Below are 12920 nucleotides of genomic sequence, written 5' to 3'. Positions count from 1 at the left end.
CGCCGAAAAAGAAAACTGAGTTTTGGATAGAACCAAGGCATTGCATGGTCCTCGGACTCAAGCCTACGGGGAAACCAACTACTTGGATGAGAAAACTGAGTTTTGGACAGAACCAAGGCATTGCATGGTCCTCGGACCCAAGCCTATGGGGAAACCAACTACTTGGACGAGAAAACTAAGTTTTGGACAGAACCAAGGCATTGCATGGTCCTCGGACTCAAGCCTATGGGGAAACCAACTACTTGGATGAGAAAACTGAGTTTTGGACAGAACCAAGGCATTGCATGGTCCTCGGACTCAAGCCTATGGGGAAACCAACTACTTGGACGAGAAAACTGAGTTTTTGACAGAACCAAGGCATTGCATGGTCCTCGGACTCAAGCCTATGGGGAAACCAACTACTTGGATGAGAAAACTGAGTTTTGGACAGAACCAAGGCATTGCATGGTCCTCGGACTCAAGCCTATGGGGAAACTAACTACTTGGACGAGAAAACTGAGTTTTGGACAGAATCAAGGCATTGCATGGTCCTCGGACTCAAGCCTATGGGGAAACCAACTACTTGGACGAGAAAACTGAGTTTTGGACAGAACCAAGGCATTGCATGGTCCTCGGACTCAAGCCTATAGGGAAACCAACTACTTGGATGAGAAAACTGAGTTTTGGACAGAACCAAGATATTGCATGGTCCTCGGACTCAAACTTATGGGGAAACCAACTACTTGGACGAGAAAACTCAGTTTTGGACAGAACCAAGGCATTGCATGGTCTTCGGACTCAAGCCTATGGGGAAACCAACTACTTGGATGAGAAAACTGAGTTTTGGACAGAATCAAGGCATTGCATGGTCCTCGGATTCAAGCCTATGGGGAAACCAACTACTTGGACGAGAAAACTGAGTTTTGGACAGAACCAAGGCATTGCATGGTCCTCGAACTCAAGCCTATGGGGAAACCAACTACTTGGATGAGAAAAATGAGTTTTGGAAGAAAAATTGAGTTTTGCAAGGTCAGTTACTTAGAAAAAATTCTAAGTTATTCAATCCTCGGGTCAAATTCCATAAAAGATTAAAGCTATTAAAGTTGTTAAGAGGATGGTGAAACGCCCTACTACTTAGCAACTTGGAGGGACTGTTCATTTTGTGGGTTGTATGTCTTCGGATGATTACCACCTGCACCGCCCTGGGCATACAGTTGTCACCTCGGCTATTTTGGGGTAAGTGTTATTTTTGCAGGTCGGCATTGCCGTGCCAAACAATTCTATTAAAGTTATGATAATATCTTTTCCTTAGCAAATATTTTAACCCTAGGTATCATTAATTCAATGCTATATTATTGTGCCGAACAGCACTCGCAAGTTCATAATAGCGCCTCTCTCTTTGATAAGGAATTACAGCCCCAAATATTGTACTCTAAGGTCGGCGGTATTGTGCCATGCCGATTCAGTAAGTTTATCATGATGTTCTTTCTTTTTTTGCCTAATAGGAGTTTTAGCCCTAAGTATCATTTGTTCGATTCAGTATTATTAAGCCGGAGTGTTTCTATAAACACAGAGCAAGATCTTTTTATTAACTAGGACTATGGTCCTAGACGTCGGTCAGAGTTTAAAAATAAAAAGCATTTGCAAGATTGTACGTCTATTCACCTCGTTATTATCTAGGAAATATAGAGATAGAACATGTGAAGTAAAGTAATAACAATTTTATTGATATAAAGATGTATTACAACGTACAAAGAGGGGCTTAAACAAGCCTATACAAAAGGTGGATTACCAAAACAATAAAAAAAAAAACACAACAACAATACAGACAAGTAAACAGTCAGATGCCTTTTTAAATTTGTCTCCGAAGTCCTTCCAAGCTCCGCCCCAGTAGTGCCCATATTGAGAGAAGGACCTTCTTCAGAAGAAGATGGAGGAGATGAATGAAAAGAAGGAGGAGAAGAAGAGGGAGGAGATGAAAGGAAAGAAAGAGGAGAAAAAGAGGGAGAAAGAAAAGTACCAGGGTGGATCTGGTGGTGGAAAGAAGAAGAAAGAGAGGAAAAATGAGACACCAGTGAACGAAGAGAGGAAGAAGTAGGGGCACTTAGTCCCTGCCTCAGTCCTGACTCCTAACACACTGGTGCCATGTTAGCTATGCTCATGAGAGAGCGGCTGGTACTGATAATGGGTGTCTTCGGCTTAGTCACGCCGAAAGTTTGGCATGACGAGCCCCTACTTCGGATTTTGGCTGAAAGAAAGGTGGGACAGATCTTGAGTCTCCGTCATCCCTGCCCTGACCGAGCCATTTCAAGCTTTATTGGAACATGGTGTTTTCGAGAGGGGTATGGTTCCTTCATTACTTATTATTATGGTGAACGTATCACAATTTAATGTATAACTAGCAGGTAAAGTAAACTCTAGAGGAATCTAAGGGTTTCAGATTTTGGGAGGATTAAAAGGGTTCGTGTATGGGAGGAGATAATCTCTTGCTTTTTCTTTTTTTATGAGGGGTGAAGCGGAAGGTATTTAATATGTTCAGATCTCCAAGGAAATCTGCAAACAAGAATATGCCCGTTCCACTTCCCCACACCATCAATAACCGTTAAATTTGAATGGTCTCGTAAAAGGAAACTATTAAAGGCACGTTTTGGATAGCCAAACGGCATGAGCGTGTCATGAATAAATTCAGAGGAATATCTCGTAGACCGGTACAAATGCCTGGGCAGATGGAGAACCGCCAACATTAATGAAAGACTAAATTAAATAAGGCATAATAAAGACTCAATATTACCAAAACCCTCCTCTCCAACCAAGAGGTCGGATAGCAGGGTTTTGAGGGGCTATTGTGGGGTCCAACAACTTTTGGGCCAGCTCCATTTATTCGTTGGAGCCCAAAGGCCCAAGCCGAGGAAGGTTATGGCCCAGGCAAAGTAAGGCAAGTACAAGATAGCATTGGGATACAGCCGAGGATAATTTAGTCATCGGCCAATCCAAAGCCTCCTTGGAAGGAAGGGCAAAAATGGTATAGAAACGACTTGAGAAAAAATCTAAAATATCTGTGCCAATAGAAAAGGGTATGCAGGAAAGTGTAACGACCGGGGAAAGCTGCCCTTACTGCCATTCAATACTCTGCACCTGACAGAGCCATACTCTCCAGCTTTTTCAACCACCCCCAACCACTCCGGGTATGGGTTGATGGGACAAGTATCAGTCTTGGAATGCCAATCCTACACGTGGACGAAGGATAAAAAAACACAGGCTAGTATAAAAGAAAGAGCAAGTAATTCACAAAGGGAGGGGCTGGGAAAAATGGCCAAAAACCAGAACCTCCCAGCCCGCCTCCAGGAGAAAGACTCTAGGGGTGAAGGCAACTTAACCATGAATGGATATCACGAAAAACCCACAGCCTGGTGATCAAGGCCTAGCCTTTCAAACCCACGCTCTACAAATGATGTTGTTTGGGCCTTTCTACGTGCGAACCCAACACTGTTATGGGTCGTTATAAACCGTGTCCTTACAATTATTAATTATTGTTGTTTAGTTGTTTCATTAATTTGTTTGTCTTTTATAAACTATAATTTGTTATATTATTGTTTCATTAATTATAAAATTATTAATTGTTGTTTAGCCTATCATAATTTAATTTGTTTGTCTTTTATAATATATTGGTTAATTAAATTATTAATTATTGTTTATTAGTTGCACATTACACTAAAAGAGTCAGTCATGTGCACATTACACATCCCATTTGTTGATGTGCACATTACACTGCTTTACCCAATTACCCGGCCCCATGTGCCCATCAGCCCATCCACCCCCTACCACACTCAACAGATAAGCCTACCTAATGCCCCCAATCACAAATGCCAGCTGCCAATTAGAAAATTTCACAATCACAATTTCACAAATCACAATAATATTACACTAAAAGACAATTAATATCTCATCAACACCAACACCAACACCAACAAACACCAACCAACGGATAAGAATTATAAGATAAAGCCAAAATGCCAAATTCAAAAGGTCAAAAAATTAATAAAGTTAAAGCTTCACTAAGTGCTTCAACCAATCACAGTTTAGATAAAGTTAATAAAGAGAGAGAGAGACTCATAACTCATTTATTTCATTTCAGATTTGAGATAAAGAGAGAGAGAGAGAGACTGAGAGATTGAAAGAGAGTCAGAGAGAAAAAGAGAGAGAAATACCTGTGCGACGACGATGTGCGACAGTGACAATGAGCGATTGTGACTAGAACTGGACTGATCTTCGATGTGATGAGGGGCGACGATGTGATGAGGGGTGACAATGCGATGAGGACTGATCTTTGGAGTTTGGACTGCCGCCTGCGATTGGACCGATCTAACTTTTAAGGGGAGGCGCTGTTGCTCTGTTTTTACTTTTTAGGTTTGCTTTAGCTTTAGTGATTTCTTTTCTTTTCTTTTTTTTTTTTTTTTTTGAGAAAAGCTTTAGTGATTTCTGATGTACTGAACTACTGATTTGAGGTTTTTGATCTCAGTAATCTGTATTGGGGTTTTTTTTTTTTTGAGAATCTGTGGTTGCTTCCTGTGTAATCTGTTGAGCTTGCCACGGGCTTAAAGTTGGGCTTGCCGTCCGTTGTTTGCTCTGTTACAATTTTTTTTTTTTTTTTTTTAGATTTTAGTTGAAATTAAAAAAAAAAAAAAAAAAAAAAAAATTTGAGGGTGTTCTTAATTTTGATTGAGGGTGTTCCTTTTTTTTTTTAAGGGTAAAAAAATTAAAAAAAAAAGTGATTATATATAAATTTTTTTTCAAGTCAGGGTGTTCCTAGGAACACCCTGACTATAACGTGGCACCACCACTAGAGTCAGCTGGTTCATCGAGTGTTTGGGCTACTTGGTATTCCTGAAGCTGATCCATTGAGTCCTGATACAGTTTCGCGTATGGTAAGCAAGGGATCTTCATTCTACTTGCATTGCGAGTGTGCCATATACTCCACGCTACAAAGGCGAATCTCTCTGCTAAGTGTTGGTCCTCAATGTTTGTGACACCTAACCATAAGTCTCTGAAATCCACAAACTGGGTGTAGAGCTGCGATCTAAGGCAAGATTCTTCCCACCAAATTTCTTTCAAGATTGGACAGCCCCATAACGAATGGATTACGTCCTTCACCCCCTCTTGGCAAAGGTCATAGGTGCTGTTTCGGGTCACTTTCCTGGTGCATAGGTTTTTCTTTGTGGGCAGCGATTCACGGCATGCACGCCAGATAAAGTGTTTGATTTTGTTTGGGACCTCCAATGCCCAAATGAACTTTCAAAACCTGCTATATGCTGATGGATCCGATGGGCCAAAACTGGGTTTTTCTACCAACAGTTTGTAAGCGCTTTTTGTTGAATATCTCCCAGATTTTTTCCCAGTCCATATGAGCTTGTCTGGTGGGAGTCGTGAACTGAGAGGAATGCCTAAGACTATTCTGGCCTCATGAGGGTAAAATTTAGAGCACACCCTGTCTTCATCCCAGCGAGGGCCATTTTCATCAATAAGTGAGCATAGCTTGGCAGATTACGTTGTGGAGAAATAATGCAGCTTGAGTGTTTGTTAGGCAGCCACTTGTCACCTCGTATACGGACTTGATGTCCATCTTCATTATGCCAGGTTGAGCCATTTTGCACCTCAGATCTTGCTTTTACAATACTTTGCCACGCATAGGATCCATTGAGCTTAACTTCACTATCCAACACAGAACAATTGGGGAAAATTTTTGCCTTGAAGACTTTTTAAAATAAGGTTTCAGTGTTCTGGATGAGCCACCACACTTGTTTCCCCAGTAGCACGAGATTGAAGTTTTCAATGTCTTTAAAGCCCAATCCTCCTTGACACTTTGATAAGCATAGCTTGTTCCATGCTATCCAATGGACTTTTCATGCTTCCTCCTTATATCCCCACCAAAACTTCTGAATCAGTGACTCAATGTCTTTGCAAAGGCTTGTTGGGAGTTTGAAGCATCCCATAGTGAAAGTCGGCATTGCTTGGACCTACTTGAGACAAAAGCCTTTTTTTCCACCCTTGGATTTTATGCCAAACTCTTTCTCTAATATAGCTGAACCTCTGTTTTTTTGCTCGTCCAACAAAAGAAGGTAGACCCAAATACTTTTCAAATTGAGAAGCTACTGGTGCACCAAATACATTTGCAATTTTGCTTTTGGTTTGGTGGTCTATGTTTGTGCTAAAAAACAGTTGCGTTTTGCTCCAGTTTATCTGCTGACTCGAAGCCTGTTCATATGTTGCAAGGATGTCCAAAACTGTGTGGCACTCATTGTCATTTGCGCGGCAAAAGAGCAGGCTATCATCGGCAAAGAACAAGTGAGACACCTTTGGGCCTTCTCTACATAAGGACACTCCTCACAGCCTTTCTCTATTTTCTGCTTGCTGTATCAAAGCATGGAAGCCTTCTACACACAAAATAAATAGATAAGGAGATAGAGGGTCTCCTTGACGAAGTCCTCTACTAGGGTGAATCATTCCATGTGGTTCTCCATTTACCATAATGGAAAAAAGATACAGTCCAAATGCAACAACTAATAATAGAAATCCATTTTTTGTCAAAACCCAAACATTCCATAATTTTCTCCAAATAATTCCATTCAACCCTATAATATGCCTTGCTCATGTCGAGCTTCAAGGCCATGAATCCCGTTTTGCCATTTCTTTTATTTTTGAGGTGATGTAAGGTCTCAAAGGCAATAAGGATATTGTCAGAAATAAGGCGGTTTGACATGAAAGCACTTTGGGTTTCAGATATGATATTTGGAAGAATTTTTTTAAGGCGGTTGGCAATAGTTTTGGATATGATTTTATACATGACGTTACAAACACTAATTGGGTGGAAGTCTTTTGGGTTTGTTGGGGATTTTATTTTGAGGATGATGGAGATAAATGTGTGATTTATGTCAGGTGGCATCACACTGGAATTCAAAACAGATAGAGAGGCATTAATCACATCTGATACTCCAATATGATTTAAAGAAAAGTGGGGGCATACTGTCAGGACTAGGTGCCGTCATTAGTTTCATCTGCTTTAAGGCTTGTTCTACCTCGACTGTAGTGAAAGGTCGAGTGAGTTCGTCGTTCACCTGCTCCATCACCTTTGGTTCAATACCTTGAAGAAATGGTTCTAAGATGGATGTAGTGCCCGATTGGAACAAAGTGCTGAAGTAGCCCACGAATGCTTCACCGATCTGTTTCTCTTCTTCAATTGTTGCCCCATCATCAGGAACCAGTTTGGATATATAATTCCTCCTGTTTCTTTGGTTTGCTCAGCTATGAAAGTAACCCGTGTTCATATCTCCTGCCTTGAGCCACTGTACCCTTGAACATTGATGCCAAAGGGAGTCTTCTTTCACCATCAAATCATAAACCTCTCCTCGAAGGGTTCTGACTTGGTCATGGTTGGTTCCAGCCATAAACAATGCTTCCGCTTGGGCTGGAAGTTTTTTCTTTTGTTGCAGCAAGCGCCTGATGTTCCCAAAAGAGTGCTTACTCCAAGCTTGAAGATTTGACCATCATGAGTCTACCTTTCGCACAAGAGACTCCATTGGGTTTTCTAGTGAATGTCCATCCTAAGCATTTTTGATCACTCCCTTGCACCGTTCATCTTTTATCTAGACTGCTTCGAACCGAAATGGTCTACCTTTTTTGTAAAATCTCATGTTCTCATCATCCGAACAAACCCATAGGGGGCAATGGTCTGAGAGTGAACCCGCAATGTGATGCACTCTGACTGTTAGAAATAGTTGAGACCAGGATGTCGTTGTTACTCCTCTGTCTAACCTGATCCACGTAACCACACCATCAAATTGATTATTACACCAAGTAAAAGGAGAACCAACATACCCCAAATAGCGCAGTCCACAAAAGTCTAGAGTTACTCTGAATCCTGTCATTTGTCCTTCCTTGCATGGTGCACCCCCTGTTTTTTCTTCCGCTTTCATGATCTTGTTGAAATCACCCACGCAGAGCCATGGTAGGTCCATTTTAAGGCATAGATGCTTGAGCAGTGCCCAAGAGTATTCCCGGTTGGCTGTTATTCAATCTCCGTAGAAACCCGTTAACCGCCAGGTGTCATCCACTCCTGGGTTGATCACTGCATTAATATATGAGGGAGATGAATCTTATATGTGTAAGTCGGTCCCATTCTTCCAAAAGAGAACCAAGCCACCCCCTGTATTCTGTCTTAGGACTACGTGAACATTCTCCGATTGCAATTTGGAATAGAGATTTTTGATGAAGTTGTCCTTTGCTTTTGTTTCCATGAGAAATACTACTGTGGGGGAATGCTTCTTCACCAACTCGGTGAGTTCGAGAACTGCGCGTGGTCTCCCCATTCCACGGCAGTTCTAACTTATACAGTTCATGGGGCTCAGTGGGGCTAGACGCCAGTCACCACTGTTGTAGAGGAAGTAGGGGTTTCATCGTTTCTAACGGCTTGCTTCTTCATAGGGTGTGGGTCTTCTATTTATCGTGGTTCTCTTTTGCTCTTTACTTCAAACATGCATGCTTCATTAGGTTTGGATTTTATGTCTCGGGCCAATTGGACCCAAGTTGTTTTGAGAGGCTTTGGGTTAGGCTTATCAGCGATGTGATCAACGGGCTTATTATTGTTGAAAGGCCCATTTCCTACAATAGTGGGTTTGGTGGCACTTTCGGCTTTTATCTGTTTTTCATCTTGAATTAATTCCTCCTACTTTAATTTGTCCTACTTTAAATTTGGTTCATTTCAAGAATTCCCTGAGCTCATCAATGCATTGTGAACGGATCATCATTATGGCTTGTGATTGCATTGTTGATTGTGGTATTAATTCCAATGGTTTTGGTTAAGTTTGAAATGGCTTGGTCATTTATGGGCCACTCCTTTCTTGGGATTGGTGATTCACTGCCACGTGGGTCCGCCATCTGTTGTCCACGTGGGTTGGTTTGGTGGTCGTGAGGGCGAACTTGCTGTTTTGCCAACCTGGGGTGATTCTTCATAACATCGAGGATAATAATGGTTGTCTTCCTAAAAGGTAAGTCCGCTTCAGCTCTTAGCTAAGCTCCATAGTTTTGATCTTCCTTCTTGAGCGAGCCCTTGCTGCGTAGCCATCGCTCACAATCGTGATCTTTGTGAGTGTTAGAAATATAGAATAATTGTATTGTATTTCATCAATCAAAGAATATACATCACTGCCTTTATATAGGAGGCATATGCGTGCAGTACAAGTAGAGTGTAGTACAAGTACAAGTGTGCTATACAAGTAACCTAATTGGGCCTAAAGCCCATAACATAATATACGTTAACAGCCCCCCTCAAACTCAAGGTGGATGTGAGACTAACTTGAGGTTGTCAACCAAATCACGAGTGCGTCCCTTAGGAAGTGACTTGGTGAAGATATCTGCAAGTTGATCTTTGGAGGAGACGGAGAAAAGCTTAAGAGCACCATGGACAAGATGATAACGGATAAAATGACAATCAATCTCGATGTGTTTAGTCCGTTCATGAAAGACATCATTATGAGCAATATGAATGGCACTCTGGTTGTCACAATAAAGGGGAGTAGCAGAGGAGGTGGACACACCCAAATCCTTAAGGAGCCATCGTAGCCAAAGGAGCTCAGATGTGGTATCAGCAAGAGCACGATATTCTGCTTCAGTACTGGAGCGGGCCACAAAAGTTTGTTTCTTGCTTCGCCAAGAAATCAAAGAAGAACCAAGGAGAAAACAGTAACCTGTAGTAGACCTGCGATCAGTAGGATCTCCTGCCCAATCAGCATCAGAGAATGCACGGAGTACAAGAGGAGACTGAGCTGAGTAGAAAAGGCCATGAAAGAGGGTGCCCTTCAAGTATCGAAGAATGCGCAGAACAGCAGCATAGTGAGTTGATCGTGGAGCAGACAGATACTGGCTCACCTGATGAACAGCATAGGAGATGTCTGGACGAGTAACTGTGAGATAAACTAGGCTGCCAACCAATCGTCTGTAAAGAGAGGGATTAGACAATGGTTTCCCCCCTGAGGGAGTCAGATGCGCATTAAGCTCAACTGGAGTGTCAACAGTCTTGCTATCAGTGAGTCCAGCTCGAGACAAGAGTTCAGAAGCATACTTAGCTTGAGTAAGATAAAGTCCATCAGTAGAATGAGTGATTTCAAGACCCAAGAAGTAGCTGAGATGTCCAAGATCTTTCATCTCAAATTGCTGACTGAGAAAATCCTTGAGTTCTTGAATGCCACTGAGGTCATCACCAGTTATGATCATATCATCCACATACAGGAGAAGTAAAATAGTGCCTTTGTCAGTGCGACGAAGAAATAAGGCAGAATCATAATGACTGGCCATGTAACCCAAATGAGAGATGGTAGAGCTGAATTTGGCAAACCAAGCTCGTGGAGCTTGTTTAAGGCCATAAAGTGCACGTCGAAGGTAACAAACCTTGTTTGAGTCAACAGAGAGACCAGGAGGAGGTTGCATATAAACTTCTTCATGTAAATCCCCATTAAGGAATGCATTTTTGACATCCATCTGAAAAAGATCCCATTTACGGGCAGCAGCAACAGCTAAGAGGGCACGGACAGATGAGATACGAGCAACCGGAGCAAAGGTCTCTTCATAATCAATCCCATACTCCTGTGTAAAACCTTTTGCAACAAGACGAGTTTTGTAGCGCTCAATGGACCCATCAGAGCGAGTCTTAATCTTGTAGATCCACTTACAACCAACCACAGATTTCCCGGGAGGGAGTGTCACCAAATCCCAAGTATGGTTTTTAGATAATGCATCAAGTTCCTCTTTCATTGCAATCTGCCATAAAGGGTCAGTGGAAGCCTCACGATAGGTGTGAGGCTCATGTAATGTAGCAAGAGCAGTGTAACAATGATAGTCAAGTAAATGTGTAGGAATAGATCTTACTCGAGTTGAGTGACGAGGTGGAATGTCTTGTGCAAGATCTTCAGGCGGAGCAGGAGCAGGGGACCCAAGCTCAGGGTTGGGGTTGGGTAGCTCGTCTTCAACCTGTTCATCTTCCACCTGTTCATTAAAGGGTGAACTAGGAAAGGGATCAGTGATATCTGGTGGTTGGACAGAGAAGTCTACAAGAGAATCAGGAGCAACTACAGGAGGATCAGGAGCAGCTACAGAAGGAATATGTGCCTCATCTGGAAAAAGATCTAAAACAGAGGAGGAAGATAGGGAGGCACGAAAGTGAGAGAGCTCGACAAAGAGGCGATGTTCCCAAAAGACAACATTGCGGGAAACACGAAGACGATGAGAGACAGGGTCATAACACCGATACCCCTTTTGAGTTTCGCCATAGCCAAGAAAACAACAAAGCCTTGACCGAGGCTCAAGTTTGTTATGCTCATGTGGCTGAAGAAGAACGAAACAAGCAGAACCAAAGGAGCGAAGGTGGTGATAGTCTGGAGATGACCCAAAAAGGCGCTCATATGGAGTTTGATTTTGGATAACCGGACTCGGAATGCGATTAATAGCATGAACAGCATGAAGAGCAGCTTCGCCCCAAAAAGGAGCAGGAACTTTGGCAGAGAGAAGGAGAGCACGAACAGTGTCAAGAATATGACGAAGTTTCCGTTCGGCTCTACCATTTTGCTGAGAGGTACCTGGACAAGTTAGTTGATGAACAGTGCCATAGGAATGCAAAACAGCTTGGAAAGCATATTAAGTATATTCAAGAGCATTATCAGATCGAAAAATTTTGATGCGTTTGGAAAACTGAGTTTCAACCATTTTTGCAAAATTAGAATATACTTGCAATAATTCAGAACGATGTTTCATATTAAAAATCCAGCTATAGCGAGAGTAATCATCAACAAAGACAACAAAATATCGAGACCCACCAATACTAGAGACAGAAGAAGGGCCCCAAACATCAAAATGAATAAGGTCAAAGATATCAGTGAATATTGATTCACTAGTATTGAAAGGCAAAACTGGTTGTTTTCCTAATTGGCACGAAACACAATCAAAATTTTTTGTAGACACTGAACCTAACAAACCTCTAGAAACTAATTGTTATACCCGAGAGGAAGATGCATGACCAAGTCGAGCATGCCAAAGTGCAAAGGAAGGAATTGAAGAAGTTGTAGCAGCTGTAGCAACAGAAACAGGAGCAACAAGTGGAAGACGAAGGTTGTCCACGGGAAACATACGCCCAACTCTGGGACCAATCCCAAGCTCCTGTCCCGTCCTTGAATCCTGCACAATACACCCAGAATAATCAAAAATAATGCGATAACCCAACTCAGCTAATTGTCCAACAGAAAATAAATTATAAGAAAGGTCAGGAACATTAAAGACTCCAGGAACACAGAGATTGGAGGTCGCAACGGAACCTATATTATGACCAGACATTGTGGAACCATTTGCTGTGCGAATATTAAGAGGGAGCGGTGCAGGTTTAAGGTCAGAAAATAAGGACGAGTGAGGTGTCATGTGATTACAACAAGCAGAATCCATAAGCCAAGAGGTAGGAGACATACCAGATAAAGCTGAGAGAGAAGAGGAATAAGATGCATTACCAACCGTACAAATGACATTGGCGATGATATTTATAAGGTCATCTTTGAAAATGGTGAAAGTGGATCCAGAAGGTTGAGACTTTGCAGAGACGGGAGCCATAGGTTGGACACTCTCAGTGTTAGCAACAGTAGCAGTAAAAATGGAAACAGCTGATTTGTTGCGTTGATAGCAAGTCTCAATATTATGGCCAAAACGTTTGCAAAAATTGCAAAAACGTTTGTTGGATTGTCGGCGACGATTGTTGCAAGAGGAAGAAGACTTGTCCTTATTCTTCATTTTGAAACAAAATATGCAAAAATAGACTGCACAAATGAAATCTACGCGAAAAACTGGGTAAAGAGAACCTGGACAGAAAAAGTCAACCCTGGAAAAGTCAACGGTCAGTCAACGGTCAACGG

General features: G+C 42.0%; 1 protein-coding gene across 1 annotated transcript; it reads right to left on the bottom strand.

Annotated features, from left to right (window-relative positions):
* Positions 1 to 9471: 9471 nt before the first annotated feature.
* On the bottom strand, positions 9472 to 10500 carry LOC115989375 (uncharacterized mitochondrial protein AtMg00810-like; the record flags this gene model as incomplete). The annotated part of the gene is made up of 1 exon (XM_031113049.1): positions 9472 to 10500. A coding segment is annotated over one exon (1029 nt), but the record flags the coding sequence as incomplete, so codon positions are not given.
* Between the last annotated feature and the right edge of the window lie 2420 nt (positions 10501 to 12920).

The sequence above is a fragment of the Quercus lobata genome, chromosome 5 (genome assembly GCF_001633185.2).
Source record: "Quercus lobata isolate SW786 chromosome 5, ValleyOak3.0 Primary Assembly, whole genome shotgun sequence".
Taxonomy (NCBI): Eukaryota; Viridiplantae; Streptophyta; class Magnoliopsida; order Fagales; family Fagaceae; genus Quercus; species Quercus lobata.
This window is presented reverse-complemented; position numbering and strand designations above follow the sequence as displayed.